Source organism: Emydura macquarii, unplaced genomic scaffold (assembly GCF_026122565.2).
Source record: "Emydura macquarii macquarii isolate MOO-44397 ecotype Brisbane River unplaced genomic scaffold, CSIRO-AGI_Emac_v2 contig_839, whole genome shotgun sequence".
Lineage (NCBI taxonomy): Eukaryota > Metazoa > Chordata > Testudines > Chelidae > Emydura > Emydura macquarii.
Window position 1 is genome coordinate 1,656,587 of NW_027130976.1, and position 23,125 is coordinate 1,679,711.

Sequence of the window (23,125 nt, forward strand, 5' to 3'; positions counted from 1 at the left end):
CTTGAGCTTCAACACTAGGCTCCCTTTGGATGAAGCATTTGCCATTTTGTATCTAGAGCCCTTTGTTGTAGACTACCAGGCCTCATTCACTCAAGAACAGGTCAAGTTTTGGAAAACGATCTTTGTCCTGGCTAAGTCTCTTCCTGAAGGTGAATGTTAGTGAGCAAAGGCATGGTCTGACTGGGCATCAGGTCCAGGCAGCCTTTGATGAAAATTATGCAGTCAATAATCTGTGTTATGGGTGGACACCTGTAGATCTACTCTAGCTCTGGGCTTCCAAGTCCCATCAGCAGGTCCAAAAAAAAGATGAGAACCTACCCTGCATTGGAGAGAACCTCTTTTGGACTCAGAAATCTCTCTACAGAAAGCAAAGCAGTCAATAGCTCTGCACTCTTTTGGGCCTGTCTCCTTTCTTGGGTCCCTTTCACGAAGGAAAGGAAAGCATCTACTTTTTTTTTTTTTTTTTTTTTTTTTAAAAGCCCTCTTTCATGATGACTGTAGAGGTTACTTGGACTTAGCAGCAGGAGATGCCAGAGGATCTTATACTCTCATACCAAAAAAGCCAAAGGGTGTTTAAAGGATTCCTAAGCATATAATCAGCCAACACTTTATGCAGCTTTCTTGTTGGAGGCAGGAAGGAACCTGATGGACCCAAGTTCATCTTGAACACATGATTCTTCTTTGAGTGCTTGCTCATGTTGATTCCATGTTAGGTGGGTGCATCCCCACATGCATGGCTGCCGGAAATTTTTTTTGGCTTAGTGGTATCCGTAGGACCAGCTCTGGTGCCCTCTGGAGCCCTGTGTGCATGCAGCGGTATAGGAGGTGCCGCCAGCCCCATGCCTTCTCAGTTCCTTCTTTCCACCAGTGACAGTTGCAGGAGCTACTTTCTCCCTTCCTATAGCAAGTGCTTTAGTAATTGTTTATCTTCTATAAACTATTGTGTATAGTTCTCGTAGTTACATAGTAGTTGAGTAAGTTAGAAATAGGGACATTTGCCCAGGGACGGGGCATACCCTAGTCCCCGGGTTTCAAACCATGTTCCATGTGTCACAAACCCTTTCCACTTAATGACCCTCATGATAGTTGCAACTGCCTGGATGTGCCTCAAACTACTAGGCCACATGGCAGCTTGTACTTATGTGATCTATGACTCTGGCCCCTGCAGTCATGGCTAGCATCGGTCTACACCCCCGGCAGGCACAATTTATACATTGTGGTCATAGTTCCCCCACATGTCCTGTGATTCCTAACCTGGTGGACAAACCCACATTCTGTATTGGAAAGGATGCCTTTTAAGGAGCTATTCCCCTCAATGACATTGGTTTCCAACGCTTCAGATTTGGGGTTGGAAGCCTACCTCAACAATCTCAGCACGCAGGGGTACTGGTCTCAGGAAGATCGCTCCCTCCATATAAATATCAAGGAGCTCAAGGCAGTACATCTGGTTTGTCAGGCGTTCCACCCCTACCTGTCGGTCAGAATTATCCAAATCCTAACAAACAACACTGAGGTGATGATCAACAAGCAAGGCAGAGCCCGTTTGTCAGCCTTGTGCCAAGAAGCCCTCTGCTTGTGGGATGTTTGTATGCAGAACGACATTCATATCATGGCTTTCCATTTCCCAGGTCTCCCATTTCTCATGGCACCAGGAATGGACTGGTGGATCTCCTCGGCAGATCCTTCTGATCTCACCACAAATGGTCTCTTCACCTAAAGGCTGCTGCCATGATCTTTCAAAGATGGGGCACTCCTGAAGTGAACCTGTTCACATCCAGACAGAACAGGAATTGCCTTCGGTTTTGCTCACGCCATGGGCTTGCCAAGGGCTCTCTATCTGATGCCTTTCTGCTCCCATGGGAAGGGGCACTGCTATATGCCTTCCCATCAATAGCATTGGTTCACACTGAAGATCAAGCGGAACAAGGCGAACGCGATCTGATAGCCCCCGTGTGGCCACGACAGCACTGGTTTGGCATGTTATTGGAGCTTTCATCAGCACCCCATGGAAGCTTCCACTCTACCAGGACCTCCTCTCCCAGGACCACAGCCGGTTACTGCACCTGGACCTGGCATCCCTAAATTTTGACAGTGTGGCTGCTTCGTGGTTGAATACACAAGAGTGGGCTTGCTTGATGCAGTTTCAGCGGGTCCTAATGGGGAGCAGAAAACCGTCCACCAGAGCAACATACTTGGCCAAATGGAAGAGGTCTTTCCTGTTGGGCCTTGGATCGCAACCTTCAGGTCTCAATACAGGACATATTGGACTACCTATTACTTCTCAAGCAGCAAGGCTCAGCCCTCTCGTCACTGAAAGTTCACCTGGTGGCTATTTCAGCTTTCCATCTTCTGGTCCAAAGTAAATTAGTTTTTTTTCACATTATATGATGATCAGGTCCCTGAAAGGCCTGGAGAGGCTGTACCCCTCAGGTCAGGGATCTGGTATCTCCTTGGGACCTGAACCTAGTACTATCAAGGCTCATGGGTCCTTCCTTTTAGCCGTTGGCTTCCTGCTCTCTTTTGTTCCTTTCGTGGAAGGTTTCCTTGCTGGTGGCAGTTCCTTCAGCATGAAGAGTTTCCGAGATTAGGGTGCTCACCTTGGAACCAGTTTACATGGTGTTCTATAAAGATAAAAGTCCAGCTGCATCCCGACCCAGTCTTCTCACCAAAGGTAGTGTCACAGTTCCCCAATAACCAGGATATATTTCTTCCAATGTTCTTCCCGAAACCGCACTGTTCCAGTGAGGAGCGTAGGTTGCACACCCTGGATATTAGACAAGTCTTGGCCTTCTACATCTAAAGGACTGAATTATTCCATAGGTCGACGCAGCTCTTTGTCGCAGTAGCAGACAGAATGAAAGCCTACCAGTCTTCTCCCAGAGGATCTCCTTGTGGATAACTACCTGCATTAAGTTCTGCTATGAGCAAGCAAATGTGCCTCCACCAGTGATTGTAATAGCCCACTCTGCCAGTGCTTGTCAGCAGCCTTCCTGGTACAGGTGCCAATCCAAGACATCTGCAGGGCTGCTATTTGGTCGTCTGGCCATACCTTCGTGACTCATTACACCTTCACCCAGCAGACCAGTATAGCAAATGGCACATCCGTGAACTCTGAGCCCATCTCCAGGCATACTGCTTGTGAGTCACCTAACATGGAATCGACATGAGCAAACACTCAAAGAAAGAACGGTTACTAACCTTTTGTAACTGTTGTTCTTTGAGATGTGTCGCTCTTGTCCATTCCATGATCCGCCCTGTGTCCCCGCCATCTGAGTTGACAGCAAGAAGGAAACGCGGAGTTGCGGGGCTGACAGTGCCTCATAATGTTGCCACATGAGCACGAGGCTCCAGAAGGCGCCGGAACCAGCTGTACAGATACCACTAGGGCAAAAAAATCTCCAGCAGCTGTGTGTCAGCGTGCGCACACTTAACATGGTATGGACATGAGCAATACATCTCGAAGAACAACAGTTACGAAAGATTAGTGATAGTTCTGTCCTGAGCATTGCTCAGAGGGCCTACAAAATATTTCAGAAAACCCTTCATCTTCTCTAAGAATGTTTTTGGGGTCCTCAGCATAAGGAAATTTTGCTACATAAAATCCAGTTCCTCCTGACAGAAATAGCCATTGAGCCAGTGCCACAAGACAAAACAGGAAAGGGAATTTCATTCCAGATACTTCCTGATAAAAATGCAGACAGCTTTTGACCCATCCTGAATCATGGAAACTGAATCAATATCTGATCAAAATTCCAGAAGGTCACCCTGGGAAGAATCATGCCTCTTTTGGAGGAAGGCAGCTACATGCTCTAGACCTTATGGATGCTTAAATGCGCACAAACACTTCTCATGCACTTAGGATAGCCAAGATTAGCCATAGTGGAAGAGCACTGTCAATTCTGTCTCTTGCTATTTGGTCTGGTGTCAGCTTCAGGTATTTTCTTGAGGTGCTGCATGGTAGTCCTGGCCAACCTGTACCATCTGGAAGTGCACAAGTTCCTTTCTTGGACAATTAAAGATGATACTTGTATTGTGAGAGGATTAGTCTGTGTCATCACCAGGATGTTGGCATGTCTGGGGCTCATGACAATCTACCCAAAGTCTCAACTTGTCTCCAGCAGACAGCTGAAAGGCAGAGTAGCTCTGCTAGACTCAGCTCAAACCTTCTGTCCTCAGGACAGCATCCAAGACTTCAGTCTGGCAGAAAGGATAAGTCAGAGTCAGCAGGAGATGGCTTAGACCACACTACAAATGTTGGGTCCCGTATTTACACTATAGTTGTAGTACCCGTGACAGGTCTCCATATGGGACCATCTCAGTGGACCCTGAGCTCCCAGTGGAAGAGAACATTAGGGGATGTGCATTGCATACAAGTGTCACATGCCCTCCAGGTAGGGTGGTTAGATAGCAGATGTGAAAAATCAGGATGGGGATGGGGGGCAATAGATGCCCATAAAAGAAAAAGCCCTCAATATCGGGACTGTCCCTATAAAATTGGGACATGTGGTCACCCTACTTCCAGGCCTCTTTGCCACTGCAATGCCATTAGGATAAACTGCACTTAAGAATGGACTTATAGCAACTCCTTTCTCAGTTAAACATAGCATAAGAATGGCCATACATGGTCAGACCAAAGGGCTATCTATACCAGTATCTTGTCCCTGAGAGTTGCCAGTGCCAGATGCTTCTGGTAGTTGGAAGCGTAGAGACACCCTGAGCATGGGTGCCATGATGTCCCTATCCTCCATGAACTTATCTAGTTCTTATTTTGAACTCAGTTGGGCTTTTGGCCTTCACAACATCCCATGTCAATGAGTTCCACAGGTTGACTGTGTTGTGTGAAGAAGTACTTCCTTGTGTTCGTATTAAACCTGCTGCATGTAGGTGCGCGTGCGCTGTGTGCACCACTGCCAGAAGCTTTTTCCTAGTGGTATGTGCTGGGTTGGCTCTGATGCCCTCTGGAGTGGTGCCTTCATGGTGTGGTATATAGGCAACTTGCCACCCCATCTGTTTCCTTCGGTGATGGACGCTGGAATGCTACTCCTCTCTTGCTCTGCAAGCAGTATCTTTAGTGGTTGTGCCTGTAATTAAACTGTAAATAGGTAGTATTGTAGTGTGAATAGTTAAGTACCTTAGATTAGATTAGTTAAGCGTCTTCCTCCACTGGGGGCATGCCTTGGTCTCAGGGCTTCAAGTGGTGTGCGACCTGCCCCAAGAAGATTCCAGTGAGCGATCTGCATGAGAATTGCCCGAAGTGCCTGGGAGAGGGATGTGTCCCAGCGAAGTGCAGAATCTGTAAGAACTTCAGGCCCAGAACTAAAAAGGACAGGGACAGCAGACTGAAGTTCCTCCTCATGGAGGCTGCACTTCGCCTGGCATCAAAGTGCCAGCTAGACTTGGTGCCGAGCACTTCTTTGGTGAGAAGCGCTCCACTGTCCATTAGGGAGCCACAAAGGGGCAGAGAGTCTCTAGCACCAAAAGCTCCCTGGCACTGTGACCATTTCATGATGGCTGGAACATTGCCGCCATTGGTGTGACACCAATCAACATCTCCGGTGCCAAGGAAGAGGTCTAGGAAAATGGACTGCAGACGCTTCCCAATGAGGAGGAGCGCAGAGAGGGAGAGGACATCAGCGGCCACCTCCCAGGCAGCAGTCTGCCAGCCAGCACCGTTGACTCCGGCCCAACAAGGGGTACCATCAAGTCCGATGCACGTGCACTCCCTGTTAAGTGTGAGCTAGGAGGGAGATGTGACCCTGGGAGAGCCATTGACGCTGGAAACGTATGAGGCAGCGACGTGTCTCTTGACCCTCCTGGTGCCTCCTTCTCCCCTGTGCTGGGGCCCACGGGACGTGGCCCAGTACCTCAAGACCACCTTGCAAAGACCGTCCTCTACTCTGGGCAAGCTGGCAATGATGGTGAGACACTGGTCTCTGTCTTGCCCGGACTTGCAAGCACCGATGCTGTGACAACATTCACCGGGGTGGTGCAGATCACCTTGGCATCTTAGTACTGATCATGGTTGCCACGACGCTCTGAATCACACCACTGTTTCAGAGCGCGACACCATTCTGGTTTGGGATGCCTATCGCCATCTCGATGCCGCTCACCATCTCGGTCCCGGTCATTGTCTCAGTGCTGATCAACATCTCAACACTGAGGGCCATCTTGGCACCAGTCACAGACCTGGCACTAGTCACTGCAACAAGATCGATCTATATCATGGTACCGAGCCTTATCACAGTACCGTTCCACATCTCTGCACCATTCTGCTTCATGGCCCCGGTATATAGCATCATGGGGCACAGCAATTCCATTGTCACCCAGAAGTGACTCTTTGGGCTCAGGACCCGTGGCTAATTCCCAGGGATCATGGTGGAACCAACAGAGACCAGCCAAAGGGTACGAGGCATCTCACGGCCTGGCCATTGCAACATGGACCCCAGCCCAATGGCAAATGCCGGCATTATGGTTATTGTGGGCACCGTGGATGTCCCAAGCGTTCCCGGGCTCCCATGTGGGTAGGTTCTACTCGGTTCCTTCAAAAGCTACAGCTCATCCTCCTCTTCCTCCCCATCAGAGAGGGGCTCTGAACCGGGAGCAGAGGGCACGAAAGCCCATGGAACCCCGGCAAGGGACCCGCCAGTGCCAGAGGAACCCCAGACCCCAAGATGGCCCTAGCGATTTCGTCATCCTCCCCAGACGAGGCAGTGGCTGGGATGGCCATCAGCCCCATACAGGACCATTACATACAAGGCTCACCAGGAGTTCTTGAAAAGGATGGTCCAAAATCTCCGCCTCAAATCGGAGGAAATTGAGAACTCTGCCCCGGCTTAGGTGGAAATTTAACATCTCCCAGCTCATCTAGGGAGGCATTACCACTCAATGAGGCAATCTCAAAGCCAATAAAGGCATTGTGGCAGACCCTGCATCCCTCCAATCCACAATCAAATGGGTTGAGAGAAAGTACTTTGTTCCCCCTAAGGGGTACGAGCGCCTATATACACACCCACCCTTGGGCTCCTTGGTGGTAGCCAAAGCCATTGAGTGGGAGAGGCAGAGGCAGCAGGGCCCATCTCCCAAGCCTGAAGATGCCAAGAACTGGACTTCCTAGGGAGAAAGGTCTACTTGATGGCGGGGCCTCCAGCTGATATCTAATCACCAGATCCTTCTCAGACTATATGACTTCAACTCCTGGTTGGCTATGTCCAAATTAAAGGAACTCCTCCAATCAGAGTCAAGGGCAGAGTTCGAAGCCTTAGTGGAGGAGGGCAGAGCCATAGCTAAAGGGTCTCTCCAAGCCTCCCTGGATGGTGCAGATGCAGCAGCCCGTGTCTTGGCCATGGCAGTGGTAATGAAGCGTAGCTCCTGACTCCAATCTTCAGGCCTCCCCTATAAGGTACAGATGATGATGCAAGATCTACCATTTGAAGGGGGTTCCCTCTTCTCCGACCAAACAGACGCTTGTCTGCACAGCTTGAAATACTCTTGAGCCGCTTTGAAGTTGATAAGTCTCCACACGCCGGCCCTGTGGCAGAGACATTTTAAGCCTGAACCTCTGGGCCATCTTCCACAATAGAGACAGGACCTTTGGAGACAACGCAACAGGAGCCTTAGGAGGCACATGCACCACTCCTCGTCAGCTCTCACAGTTGCACCCTCTTGGCAGACTTCGAGACAGAATTTTTGATGGTGCTGTCGAGGACAATGCACCAGTTTGGATCCTGGATCTGAACCTGACATTTGAAAATACTCTCTCCCATTTTTACCAGGCACGGGTCAGCATTACATCTGACTGTAGGGTGCTTTGCACGGTGGAAGTGGGATACACCCTACAGCTTATCTCCTCCCCACTCTCTCATCTCATCTCCCCATCCTCCTTCAAGGATCCTTCTCACGAGAGAGGTACAATCCCTATTAAGGGTAGGAAGTGGAAGAAGTTCCATAGGACCTAAGGGGCACAGGATTCTATTCCTGCTGCTTCTTGATCCTGAATCCAACAGGGACCTCAGACCTATATTAGACCTGCGAAACCTCAACAAGTTCATGAAGAAACTAAAGTTCCGCATGGTCTCCCTCTCCTCTATCATCCCTTCTTTAGATCCAGGGAACTAGTATGCTGCCCTTGACCTAAAGAACGCATATTTCCATGTAGCGGTTCTTTGGAGCCACAGGAAGTTTCTTCCATTTACAGTTCACGGTACTACCCTTCAGCCTATTGGCAGTGCTGGCGGCCTCCTTAAGGAAAGCAGGGGTACAGGTCTATCCATACCTGGACAATTGGCTGATCAAGGGTCACTACAGGGAGCTGGTGGAAAGGCACATAAGACTCGCTCAGTCCACTTTCTCAAACCTGGGACTTCTGATAAGCCAACAGAAGTCAATTTTCTTCCCAGTGCAGAGGATAGAGTTTATAGGGGCTGTCCTCGACTCAACCCAGACAAGCGCCTATCTTCCAGAGAGTCGTTTCAGAGGCATCATAGCCCTCAGAAAGGGTCTAAGAGCCTTTCCTGTCACCACAGTGCAGAATTGCCTGAAATTACTAGGCCAGACGGCATCCTGTACCTATTTGGTGCAGCATGCCTATCTCAAACCTAGACTCCTCCAGACATGGTTGGCATCTGTATACACGCCAGGCTGTCACCCCTTGAGGAAGGTGGTCACAGTGACTCTCGCTGTGACTCTTGCCCTGCATTGGTGGCTCGACCAGGACACAGTGTGCGAGGGTGTCCCGTTTTCGAAACCAGTTCTGTCAATGTCATTAGTCTCCAATACCTCAGATATGGGCTGGGGAGCCCGTTTGGGAACTCTTAGGACACAAGATTTGGGTGCCAGATGAGCTGACTCTTCATATCAATGTCAGGGAGCTAAGAGCGATCTGCTTAGGCGTTTCAACCCCATCTACAGGGCAGATGCATATCCATACTCCGAGACAACACCATGGCTATGTTCTACATAAACAGACAAGAGGGAGCCTGTTCATTCTCTCTCTGTCAGGAGGCAGTGCACCTGTCGGACTGTGGCATAGCCCAGTCCATTTACCTGGAGACTTTTTCTATCTACTAGGCTCAGAGAACAAACTAGCAGACTACTTGAGCATGTTATTTGCCAACCATCACGAATGGTCCATCTGTCTGGACATTCTCAGAGTCATTTTCCAGAGGTTGGAGTTTCCCCAAGTAGACTTATTCACCACCAGGGCCAACAGGAAGTGCCCTCAATTCTGCTCAGACGTGGGGCACAGCCCGGGATCCCTCAGGGATGCCTTTCTCTGCCCCTGGGGAGGAGGTCTGATGTATGCATTCCCTCCAACGGCTCTGATACACAGGGTGTTTCTCAGTCAGGAGGGACAAAGCAAGAATGATCCTTATAGCCCCAGTGTGGCCCCAGCAGCATTGGTTCTCAACTCTTCTGCACCTGTCAGAGGACAAACCCATTACCCTGCCATTGCTCCCGGACCTGATCTCACAGGAACACGGCCGCCTAATTCACCTGAATCTTGACTCCCTGCATCTGACCGCTTAGAAGCGCCATGGTTGAGTGAGGTGGAGTGAAACTGCTCAGCCCTGGTCCAGATGGTCCTTATGACTAGCAGAAATCCATCAACCAGATTGGCATACGTGGCTAAATGCAAGAGGTTTTCATTGTGGGCATCATAAAAAGGGCTCGAGGGTGAGGCACCCCACCACTTATTCTGGACTATTTACACTATTTAAAGAATGAAGGCCTTTTGATATCGTCCATATGAGTTCACCTGGCTGCAATTTCAGCCTTGCATCTGCCAGTCTTGGGCAGATCAGTTTTCACTAAGCCACTTTGCTCCTGGTTTCTGAAAGGCCTGGAGCGATTGTACTTCTGGGTACTTCAGCCTCTGCTACCCTGGAACCTCAGCCTGTTTCTGTCAAGGCTTACGGGGTCTCCATTTGCGCCTATGGCAACGTGCTCCTTGCTGCATGTTTCATGGAAAGTAGTCATCTTAGTTGCTATCATCTCGGTGAGAAGAGTCTCGGAAATCAGGGTCCTCACCGCCACCTTATATAGTCTTCTTTAAGGACCAGGTGAGACTCCATCCGCACCTGGCCTTCCTGCCAAAGATGGTCTTACGTTTTCACAGCAACCAGGACATTTTTCCCGGTCTTTTGCCCAAAGCCTCCTGCTAACAGGGAGGAACAAAGGCTTCACTCATTGGATGTCAGGTGGGCTTTAGCTTTATATATAGAAAGGACCAGGCAGTTTTGAAAGACCACTCAGTTCTTCGTGGCTATTGCAGAAAGAATGAAGAGGAATCCGGTGTCTGAGGATCTCCTCATGGATCACATCATGCATACGCATGTGCTATGATCTGACAAAAGTCCTGCCTCCTCACCTGACAGCTCGTTCCACAGGGTCACAGGCTGCTTCGGCAGCATTTGTGCTACAGGTCCCAGTCCTGGACATCGGCAAGGTGGCAACCTGATTGTCCATTCATACGTTCACTACTTGCTATGCCATCACACAACAAGCAAGAAATGACGCTGCTTTGGGTCAAGTAGTCCTACAGTCCGCATCAGCACGGAACTCCGCCACCACCACCTGATTTGTGGCTTGGGAATCATTTATATGGGAATGGACATGCACAAGCACTCAAAGAAGAAAGACGGTTGCTAACCTTTCCATAACCGTTGTTCTTTGAGATGTGTTGCTCACGTCCATTACGAATCCTGCCCAGTTACCCGTCTGTCGGAGTAGCTTGCAAGAAAGAACTGAGGGGACAGTGGGATGGCAGTTGCCTGTATATTGTGCCATGAAGGCGTCGCTCCAGGGCACACCAGAGTCGACTCAGCACATACCACTAGGAGAAGGCTTCCGGCGGTGGTGTACGCTGCACACACACACCTACATGGGAATGGACCCGAGCAACACATCTTGAAGAACAACAGTTATGGAAAGGTTAGTAATAGTCTTTTCTTGTGTTATGTGAAGAGATAAATAACACTTCCTTATTCATTTTCTCCATACTATTTGTGATTTTATAAACTCTGTCATATCTCCCATTAGTCATCTCTTTTCTACACTGAGCAGTCCTAGTCCTTCTAATCTCTCCTTATACGGAAGCTGTTCCATACCCCTGATCATTTTTGTTGCCCTTATCTGTACTTTTTCCAATTCTAATATATCTTTTTTTGAGGTAAGGCAACCAGGACTGCACACAGTATTAAAAGTGTGGGCGTACCATAGATTATGTAGTGGCATTATGATATTTTCTGTCTTATTATCTATCCCTTTCTTGAGGGTTCCTAACGTTAGCTTTTTTGACTGCTGCTGCACATTGAGCAGATGTTTTCAGAGAACTATCCATTATACCGTCAAGATTTCTTGAGTGGTAACAGCTAATTTATACCCCATCATTTTGTATGTATAGTTGGTATTATTTTTTTCCAATATACATTACCTTGTATTTATCAACATTGAATTTCACCTGCCATTATGTCATCCAATCACCCAGTTTAGTGAGATCCCTTTGTAACTCTTCACAGTCAGTTTTGGGCTTAACTATCTTGAGTATTTTTGTATCATCTACAAATTTTGCCACCTCACTGTTCACCCCTTTTTCCAAATAATTTATGAATATGTTGACTAGCATAGGTTCCGGTACATATGCTTGGAGCACCCTGCTATTTACTTCTGTCCATTGTGAAAACTGATAATTCATTCCTCCTATTTGTTTCCTATCTTTTAACCAGTTACTGATCCATGAGAGGACCTTTCTCTTATCCCATGACTGCTTAGTTTGCTTAAGAGCCTTTGGTGAGGAATCTTGTCAGAGGCTTTTGAAAATTCCCATGTACACTATCAACTGAAGCATCCTTGTCCACATGCATGTTTACCCTCCCCAAATAATTGTAATAGATTGGTGAGGCCTGATTTCCCTTTACAAAAGCTCTGTTGACTTTTCCCCAATATATCATGTTTTTTTTGTGTCTGAAAAATTGTGTTGACTACAGATATACCCGGCCTCGGCTGGGGAGTTGATGCAGAGGAACTGCATGCTCTGGGAATTTTGTTTTTTGAGAAATAGCAGATGCATATATTCTGACCTGAGGGTTGTCCTGTATACACTAAGGACCTTCAGTGACCTGCTATTCCAAAAGGTGGTTCTGGTTTAAAACACTTTGAACCCCTGTAGCTGTGAGAGTGGGATTTTTTCTGGACAGACATTCCTATCTGCCACAAACCTGGCAGGGAATGAGAACATGATCACAGACACCTGTGAGCTGTCTTCATGATTGGCCTTTTGAGTGGCAGATCATAGAAGAAATTCTGAACTAAAGCTTCTTACATGTATGAACATTTTCCTGATGTTTGCATGCACATCTTGATGATGCCTTCTCCATTTGCTTGATGTTAAAAGGTTCACAAGGTTCTACTTGGAGTAGACTAAACCCCTTAGAAAGTCCACCCAGTCTAATGCCAGTTTGCTGAGCAGTGCTGTTCCAAGCAGTCCATTTCCAAACTCTCTCTCTCTTTCATATAGGTGCTCAGATACCAAGTTGATGGGTGGCAATATAAGAACCTAGATAGATTCTAGATATGTCCTGGCTGGCTTGAAACTAGAAGGGCGTGTCAGGACTCATTTGATTCAAGGTAAGGCTGCCCCCATGACCTGTCTTGTTTAATCTTTCCATCTCAGATATATACAGGGCAGCCACGTTGTCCTCCTTCCATGTTACGAAACGTGTTACTTGGATTCAGTATCCAGGGAGGAATTCCTCTTTACTCTCTGAAGAATCAGTTTTTTAAGGAGAAGCCACATTCACCTGTACCTAGAGTTTTGTTGAGTTACGGATGTCCCTTATTTGAGTTGAGATTTGACATTTTATTTGTTTGGATCGTTTTGCACACTACTGAAGGGTTAAACTTAGTTAAATTTATTATATGTAACAGAATATAGTCTGGCCAGTTGTATATATGTACACACTCAAACCTGTCGCTTCAAAAGTTAATTTCCTAAAGCTGGAAACAATTATGAGCAAAATTGATTGGGAGGAAAATTAAATATACGTGTGAATGATACTTGGGAATTGTGTAACTTCTCTAGGTGCCCCAAACCCCCACAATTCTGCAATCATAAAAGCAGACTTCATCAGTGTAAAAAAAGTACTCCTGGTAAAGAAGTGAAGTCAAAGCAGTAATAAAAAAAAACTTGAACAAAAATGAAAATCTAACATATGGAGATAGAGGGAAGCTGATAGCAGTGACAGTATATTAAATCATGAAATACAGACACCTAAATATAAGTGAAATATATTAATGAAAAATAAATGGCCAATAGGATTGTTGTACAGTGTATCAGGAACGTAAGAAATGATAGCAATGGTATCTATTAGTAGACAGGGACAATAAAATTGTTAATGTTGCAGAAAAGAGGTGTTAAATGTTTCTGTTCTGTATTTGGGATGAAGCTGAACGACATATTCACAGTTTACAGCAATAATGAAATACTTTATATTCTGACATATGTTAAATGATGGTACTACAATTAATGCCAGTCATGATTTTATGGAAAATAGGTCTTGTCAAACTTGATCATGTTTTTTTGATGAGATTAAAAGTTTAACACATTTCTTTATCAACACAGCAGGCTTTGGTAAGGCATTGTAATATTTAACATTATGAATAAATAATTACTACTATACAAAATGTAATACATTAAATGGATCAAAAACTGGCTAAATGATCAATCTTGAAAAGTAATTGGGGTGACAGCCCCATTTACAGTGGGGGATATCTTAGCAGGGTCCCACAGGGATCTAATGATTTTGGCCCAGTTCTATTCAATATCTTTAACAATGATATAAAAGTAAATATAAAATCATTGCTGGTAAAATTTGAGATGACACCAAAAGTTGGTGGAATAGTAAATAAGGACAGGTCAGTCATACAGAACTCTCTGGATTGCTTGGTAAATGGGGCTTAGTTAAATAGCAATATACCTAAATACAATGTTGTACATTTAGGAACCAAGAGTGTAGGTCAATCTTATATGATGGAGAACTGTGGAATTTGGAAAGGAGTAATTCAGAAAAGGATCATAGGGTCATAGTAGAAAACATAGCTTGGTGTGCCCACTTCAACAAGGATGTTGAGAAATTGGAAAGGTTACTAGAATGATTTGAGGTCTGATTAGTCTCTCACTGTAAAATGGGTTTAAGAAGCTCAGTCTGTTTGTTTGAAGAAAGAAGATTGAGGCAACGAAATCATGGTCTTTAAATATGTGCATAAGGAGATTTCTGATAGTAGATGGCAGCAGACAAAGGCATAGCAAGGTCCAAAGGTTGGAAGTTGAAGCTAGACAAATTCAGATTAGAAATGAGAATTTTTATCAGTGAAGATGATTAATCATTACAACAGCTTATCTAGGGATGTGATGGAGTCTTCATCACTTGAAGTCTTTCAGTCATGATTGGCCTTTTTCTGAAAGCGTTGCTCTTGCTTAACCAGAAGTTATGGGCTTGTAGCAGAAATTACCATGTGAATGTCTTTGGCCTGTGTTATGCAGGAGTTGAGACTACCTGATCATAATGGACCCTTCTGGCCTTAAAATCCATGAAGCTTGTTGTTTTGGAAAGACACTTTGCCTCCCCCTACCCCCTTTTGTTCAAATTGTTAGCACTAGGGATGTAAAAATTAGTTTAGTTAAAAATCCATTTAAATATTCTAAAAATGGAACATTTTAAAGGGTTAAATGCTGGGGTAGGGTAGAAGTAGCAAGACAGCTCTTGCTGGTGGGGCGTGGAGCTGGAGGTGGGGCAGGGGACGGAGGGTAGATGGATTTGCTGTGCTCCTTGCCTCCCCCTCCAGGGGAGCCGAGCCCAGCTTTGACTACCCACGCTGGGCTCCAAGCCTCCCCACCAGGGAGAGCTGCCCAGCTGCTTTTGCTGGGGGAAGAGTTCCAGAGGGGTAGCCGTGTTAGTCTGTATGCAGCAAAAACAACGTCACAAACGTCACTTCTACCAACTGATTACATTTGTTAGTCTTTAAAGTGCTACAGAACTCATGTTGTTTTTGCTGGTGGGGAGCTGAGCCCAGCTGCTGCTTCCCCCCACACCCCCAGTTTAACAGTAATCAACTGTTTAAACAGCTGGTTAAACAGCTGGTTACCATTTAAACAGTTACACTTTTACTTTTATGCTAGCTAGCACTAGCATAGTTCCTGTTGCAGTTATGGGACACTTTTTCTTTGGGAAAATCCCTCAAGCTGCCTGATCTCTAGGTGTGAAAATTCTGATGGATGGGGATCATTGGAGAAGGGGGAATGACTTACCTTGTCCTTCCAGTTCTCTGAAGAAACCTTTTCACAGGATTCTCTCTTGTGCTCTTCTCCTAGCTGTATTTGGAAGGGAACTTTCTTGAAATGGGGTTTATTTCATTTTTATACATGATCTTTTTGAAGCATTATTTTTAAATCCTTTTTGGTTTGTGACAGGCTGCTCTCTCTTTCTTGGAGTTTCTGCTTTCTGCTCAGCCAGAAACTGTCTGAAAGACTCCTGGATGGTGCAGGATGTCTCAGGCGGCTCCCCTTTCCTCCCGGCCGCCATTAGTGATAAAAAATCATTAGTACTTGAAGTGTTAATTTATCTCTCACTAGTGATCACAAGTCCCAGGAATAAGTCCTTGCCAGATGATATCTTCAGAGAAGCAGAATGACCAAATAAGTTGTTGCTCCTTTTGCATTGTTACCATCATCATAAATGTTCTTTTTTTTTTTTTTTACATACTTTACTAAACTAATTTTTTCATGTGGATTGCGTCACTAGGAAGCTGGAGCCCACAGAGAAACCCCTTCAGATTGTGTACGAGTACTTGGCTGGGCTTGGCTTTGAGGATCTTGAGAGAATACAGGAAGAGGCAGCAAACCGTGATCTCAGCTGCATGATTCGCTTTTACAATGGTAAGAAATTGCATGTGCTTGTATGTCATTCTGTAACTAGCAGTTCTAACTGTAAGAATGTGTGGTATCCTCACGGAAATTAGCTAACATAAGTTACTGGTTATTGGGTATATAACAGATCAGATCTGACACCTAACATGTCTCACGGAGTACTGCTTTTAGAAATAAGCTGCCAAGGTTACTAAGAGAAACATTTTACAAACCAGATATTTTGTTATTCTCTCAAGAGAGCATTTGTTACATGGTTGTGGGATGAAAGAAACCCCTTAGGGAGTGATATGTTGACTTCTGTTTTTATTTGTAAATGTTTGTTACCCTGGTGGCACAAAGGCCCACTGCACAAGATGTTCAACGTAGGAAGGTGCAATTCCTGCCCTGCAGAGCTTACAATGAAAAAAACCTATGAGTCAAGGGAAAAGAGGGATGCGATAAAATACTTGTTCATAATTTCAAAAGGTGTGAAATGGCAGTTAACTTCGTCTGATCCCCAAGTCTTCATTAGTCAGTTGATATAAGTAAATCATAGAGATGAGTCTTGAGAGCTTTAGAGGAATGGATATAGTGGCCTTATGGATCAGTTGGGGAAGAGTTAGCGAGGAAGAAGACACAGTAGTAAGAAGCTGCCAAATAGGCAGAAGAAACTGTGTTCATTGGTGGAATAGGAAGTCTGGAGGTGAAGCAGTTGGGAATGGTAGATGCAGAAGAAGAAGAGAATGAGGAAAATAGTTACAAATTAAAGGGTTACTTAATTTTCTCACGCATTAACAGCTTCTCCTTTTTATGTGTTTCAGTAAAAGTTTAAAATGTTTCATCATAGACACTGTACAGTGGATCACACACAACCCATTTATATTTAAAAAGGAAAACATGGTAATTAACGTAACCGTTTGGGCCTGAGACCCTCTCCCTTACCAATACCACAGGAAGGAACAATGTTTAAGATAGGAGATGGAGAGGGCCTGCCCTATGGGTTTATGCTGTCTGGATAGAAAGAAGGTGGATCTTAATGTAATCTAGGAAGTAGTAATAAGATTTAGACACAGTCTGGATTTGTGGAGTGAAAGAGGGAAGAGTCAGAGAAAGTGACTGAGAAAGATATCATTAGTGACAGAGTGGAGAGGAAAGATCAGGAATTTGGTTTTGGGTATGTTAAACATCAGTTGGCAGTTTAACATTCAGAAGGAGATGACATAGGCAGAGATGTGGCAAAGAATGGAGGCAAACAGTCAGGAATGGAGAGGTAGCACAGAGTCTTTGGCAAAAGATGGTAGTTGAAACTGTGTGGATGGGTAAAATAGCCCAAGAAGAGAGCATAAAGGAAAAAGATGAGGGGACTGAGGATAGAGCTTTGTGGGACCATATGAAGAGTGGCAGAAGATCAATTAAAAGACACTGCAGGAGTGATCTAAGAGTTAAGAGAATCGTGAGAGAACAGTCACAAAAATCAAGATGGCAAGGTTTCAAGAGTGTGTGGTGGAGAGTGTCAACCAGAAGAGAGGTCAGAGGATGAGGATTGAGTTACAGGCCCTGGATTTGAGTCAAGAAAAGTCAGAGGAAACATTGCGGAGAACAGTTTTGGTGGAGTCATTTCATTCATGTGGGGCAACGCCTCCCGGAGGGCACATTAGGCTTGCAGTGATTTTATTGATTTCCTCTTTCCCCCTTCTTCCCTTGTGACTTGTTTCCCTTACCCCCCTCCTATTTCCTTCAAGTATTAGGGACAGCTCCTTTCCAGTTGGTAACAAGTCCCACCGTCAGGCTATAGGGGATGTAAGAACACGAATGGGGGAAGCTGCTGGTAGAGAGCCTTCTATGCTGGCTGGTAAGGTGGGTACAGAGATGCTAGTATGATGAATTTGCTGACAGTGAAGGCTCCCATGATTAATGGCATAGTCACAGGGACCTGGGAGCCTTACTAGACAGGCCTGTAGAATGGTTCCAGAGAGCATGAGGTGGGGGCTGCCTCTAAACTAGCCAGCAGGATGATGGAAATCAGGGTACTTCCTAGACTAGATAGGCAAGGATAGAACTTGTAAGTATTTGTCAGGAAATCTTCTGTGCTGTGACAGCAGCTCACCTGCCAGTAGAAAGATAGCATCTTGCTGAGTCACCATGCTGGGCACTGAGATCATGGTGGAATAGATAACAATGACTCTCTTAGACAAGTGGGATAGACACAGCATGAGAAAGAAGAGGCATTTTCTATCCTGGGGATTTGCCTTGATTGTAGCCATTGGGGGATCTCCTGCTGGTACAGATGCACCAGTGCAAACTGTGGTGCTTATAGGCAGAGTTGATAGTGCTGCTGATAATTAAAATTGGCCAACATTTCCCATTATAAGACTGTTTTCAGTTGCTTATAACTTTTCCAAACTTTAACCATTCTGACTTAAATTTCTCATAAAAGGCATCTTCCTCAGGCTGATTGTTTTTTAAAAGTTTCAGCAGTAGTTCAACCACTTCTGTGAAAGAAGTAATGGAAAAATACATTTTGCCAATGTAAAAATAAAAATATTACAACCGTTTGGTTGAGAAGCTCTGGAAAGATGTTGCCCTTTACTAGTATCCCCTGCCATGTTTGCCCTTGTATCTTGATTAGCAAAATAGGCTAAGTAGGTGTTGTGAGGATCTTATCTGCTGCTGAAACCTGTCAGGCTGCTCTTACAAGATGTCTATAGTCTTGGCCCAAAATCTCTCAAGATTTTGATTGCACCTAAGATGGAAACTACTCTTCAGGATTTAGATCCTCCCCAGAACCAAACATCTGCATCTGAACAGCTTAGCCTCTCCAGATTCACTGGGGTGCCGTTTCTAGGTTCTGTGGCCTGATCCATATGTAAGTCTGGTTGGCTCACAGATTAGTTCCCCAAATCACAATGAAAAGAGTCATTTTTCTGAATTTCTCATCTGTTTTCTTTCTTTGCTGTTGTTTTGAGTCCCAAAGAAACCAGAATTTGAGTCTATGAGCAGTGATAGGGCTTACATATATCTGAAGTGGCTAGGTAACACAGCGCTAGAACCTCATTTGACATTTGGGTGGCCTTGCAGCATGATTTGGTGAAGTTGAAGATTTTATTTTTTTATATCAAAATATTATGATACAAACCACCAGGGAATTCATCACAAGTAATTTCACTGTAGGGGGATCAGCGTTGTCTGAAAGAATAAGATTTTGAAATCTTTGGTTCGGGCATTATTCATAATCTACAAAAGAGGCTGTGCTGAAGAGTAAGTCATGGGCATTACTAGAAGCAACAAGGAGAAGTTAGGAGCCTGACTGCAGCAGAGAGCTTTAAGCTGTCAACTTTCCTGATTCTTATTCAGGTAGCAGTCAACTCCTTGTATTGGGGAGTGTTTGTTCATTGTTGGGTGTAGCCATTTTTTGTCTTCTTTAAAAACTTTTTCATAAAACCTTACCTGGTTATTCACCAGCAAGATGAAGGTTAATCCTTTGAGAGGAGCCAGTGCTGAGAACAGAAATCCAGGGTGGTGGCGATAGCAATGTGTGTTGATAACCAGATGTGCTGCTGTGTAGTACTAGCGAGCATTGTGTTCAGATTGTGTAGTTGCAATTCATATTTAGAAATGAAGTAATCAAGTCTGGATGTCATGAATCCCTGGCTCTTCTTGGTGATGTATCTGCACCCATCCTAATAGGCAACCCTCTGCTCAGTTGCAGATGGAAGTGGGGTTTTTTGTTTTTGCTGCTACAACTACCTGTGCATCCAGTAGCACTAAGACAAAAGAATCTCAGGGCTGGGGACAAAGTTGATGATGTGAGGGCAGATGCCCTCAATTGGAGAGGAGTCAAGTTCTTGTGATGCTGGTAGGAAGAGGGAAGTCTTTCCTGGTTTCAGCTTTAGCCATCTAGAAGCTGATTTCATTTTAGTCATTAAGAGAATGCGGTTTACATTTGGCCTGAAGAAGATGTAGAGCTTGGTGGTGATTGTGTGCTGCTGACACTTTGGTCTGTGTTGTCTTGCCAACCTTCCCAAGAGGATTGAACTTTGTGGGACTCCACAGGTGTGAATATGGAGTGGAGGAACCATTGCTCATAAGAACCCTATAGTTTGTCTGAGAGAGAGATCCTGAGCCATATCAGGGAATTACTATTCATTCCTGCAGTCTTTTGGAGGTAGGACAGGAGGATTTGGTGATGAGTAGTACCAAATGCTGCAGAGACATCCAGCAGGAAAAGTATGGGTGAAGACCATGGATAACAACTGCATTCTTCAGGCACAGTGGAACACTCTGAAACCTGATGCTTGGGGGGGTGTCTCCCCACCAGTGCCACATCAGCACAGTGCTCTGTGTGAGGCTGGAGAAGAGTGCACTGAGCTCAGCCCATCTTCTCCTAAGTAGACACTCCAGCAGCCAGGGTGTAAGTATTGGGGTGTCCTCTGCCACTGTTCCTCCCTCTCTGGGGCAAGCAGCAGAGAGGGATCTTTGCTGCTGCTCCTGGTGGCAGAGAAGAGGGTCCTATGCAGAATTTTAGATCATAGAACTAAAAATTAATGGTCTCTTAGATACAAGTGATTATGACTTGATCACATTTATAGTGTGCAAGCAGAATCAAGTCCAGACCAGTAATATATATCATAGGCAACAGTTGATCCAAACTGGATCATGGTATACGCATAAGAGGTCTAATTAAGTGCCTGATGAATCCACTTGATGCTTTAATAGTGCCAATTCCACAAAGCTGAAAATTAATGTGAGCCAAATCAGGTGGGATGAAGAATTTAATCAGAAAAATCATCTCATCACTGATAAAGTTTGCAGATGATGCACAATTTGTGGGGAATGGTAAATAAAACAAGGACAGCGCACTGATTTAGAGCAATCTGGATTGTTTGGTAAACTGGGAGCAAGCAAATGATGTGCATTTTAATACGGGTAAATATAGAAACCAAGAATGTAATTCATGGGGCTAGAGTCGCATGGGAGACTCTATCCCGGGCAACAGTGACTCTGAAAAAGATTTGGAGGTCATGATAAATAATCAGCTGACTGTGAGCTCCAAATGTCATACTGTGGCCAAAGAAACTAATGCAATGATGTATGAAGAGGGGAATCTCGAGTTGGAATACAGAGGTTATTTTACTTTTGTATGGTGTGACCACTGCTGGACGTTGATCAGTTGGAGAGGGTTCAGAGAAGAGCCACAAAATCCAAGCCCAGTTCCCTCAGCCTCTCCTCATAAGTCACGTGCTCCAGTCACCTGATAATTTTAGTTGCCCTCCGCTGGACTCTTTCTAATTTGTCCACATCCTTTTTGTAGTGGTGGGCCCAAAACTGGACACACTACTCCAAATGTGGCCTCACTACTGCCAAATAGAGGGGAATGATCACTTCTCTCAATCTGCTGACAATGCTCCTATTAATGTAGCTCAATATGCTATTAGCCTTCATTGCAACAAGGGCACACTGTTGACTCATACCCAGCTTCTTGTCCATTCTAACCCCCAGGTCCTTCTGTGCAGAACTGCTGCCTTGCCAGTCGGTCCCCAGTTTGTAGCTGTGCATGGGATTCTTTCATCCTAAGTACAGGACTCTGCACTTGTCCTTGTTGAACCTCATCAGATTTCTTTTGGCCCAATCCTCCAACTTGTCTAGGTCACTTTCTCTATCCTCCAGCTTGTCTATCACTCCCCCCATCTTAGTGTCATCTGCAAACTTGCTGAGGGTGCAATCCACTCCATCCTCCAGATCATTAATGAAGATGTTGAACAAAACCAGCCCCAGGACCGACGCCTGTGTTAGAACCTCCCAAGTCCTTTCAGTTCTTAGTTTGCTGACAGAAGCAGAAGTCCAGAGTCCAGGTTTATTTGGGATCTTTTCAAGCAAGCATCCATTAGGACCCTCCAGTCCTTTACACCAATAAATCTTCCTCCTCACTTCCTGTTTTACCTCAGTTTTTATAATGTATATTAACCAATCATTTCTTTAACAATATTACAAGATGTTTCTTTAACCAAGCCTAACATTTGTAACATAATTCTTTAACCAGTCATATCCCACCACCTTAACTGATCACACTTTGTTTTTGTCTGTTGCATAACTATCAAAGAACCAGACAGAAATCATTCAAATAGATAATAGAAAATTGGGTACCATAAAGACAAAACAATGAGTGTAGATTTTACAGCCACAACTGTTGATAAGTAATTCTTTTGCCAGACAGAATGCTATCAAACCAAGTTTCCTTTAAACGTTCTAGGATCTTTTCTTTCTCTGGAGGTGTTAGACTGGATCACCGTTTTAACTGCCTGATATTAGATGTTATGCTGGAATGTGTGTATGTGACTACACATTTCCCAGCTTATGGCCGCCACTCCTGCATCTGAGCCAAAGTACAAGGCCTCAGACTGTCACAGTGAGAGAAGGCCTGTGATTTTGATTCTTTGTTTTATACCCCTATAACCTGCTAAATTATAAGGATATACTTACAAAACATGGGCCTTTACAGGCAGGCCTGAATATCTATATTCTATATACTAGCACCCTGGGGCACGCTGCTTATTACCAGCTGCCAATTAGACATCGAGCTGTTTATCACAACCCGTTGAGCCTGGTGATCTTGCCCACTTTCTATCCACCTTATAGTCCATTCATCCAACTCATACTTCTCTAACTTGCTGGCAAGAATACTGTGTGAGACCGTATCAAAAGCTTTGCTAAAATCAAGATATATCACATCCACTGCTTTCCCCACATCCACAGAGACCGTGATCTCATTATAGAAGGCAATCAGATTGATCAGGCATGACTTGCCCTTGGTGAATCCATGCTGACTGTTCCGGATCACCTTCCTCTCTTCTGAGTACCTCAAAATGGGTTCTTGGAAGACCTGCTCCATGATTTTTCCAGGGACTGAGGTGAGGCTGACTGGTTTGTAGTTCCTTAGTTCCTCCTTTTTCAAAGATGGGTACTATATTTGCCTTTTTCCAATCATCCAGGACCTCCCCCAGGCCCCATGAGTTTTCAAAGATAATGGCCAATGGCTCTGCAGTCACATCTGCCAACTCCCTCAGCACCCTCGGATACATTGCATCCAGCCCCATGAACTTGTGCATGTCCAGCTTTTCTAAATAGACCTGAACCTGTTCTTTCACCACTGAGGGCTGCTCACCTCCTTCCCATTCTGTGCTGCCCAGTGCAATAGTCGAGGCAAAAAAAGCATTGAGTAATTCA

At 45.1% G+C, this 23,125-nt stretch overlaps 1 protein-coding gene across 1 annotated transcript in view; it reads left to right on the forward strand.

Moving 5' to 3' along the window:
• The window catches only part of PHLPP2 (PH domain and leucine rich repeat protein phosphatase 2), a 106,934-nt gene that overhangs the window by 14,020 nt on the left and 69,789 nt on the right, over positions 1-23,125 (forward strand). Inside the window, 1 exon segment of the mRNA XM_067543414.1 lies at positions 15,798-15,931. Coding sequence (XP_067399515.1) covers positions 15,798-15,931 — 134 coding nt within the window.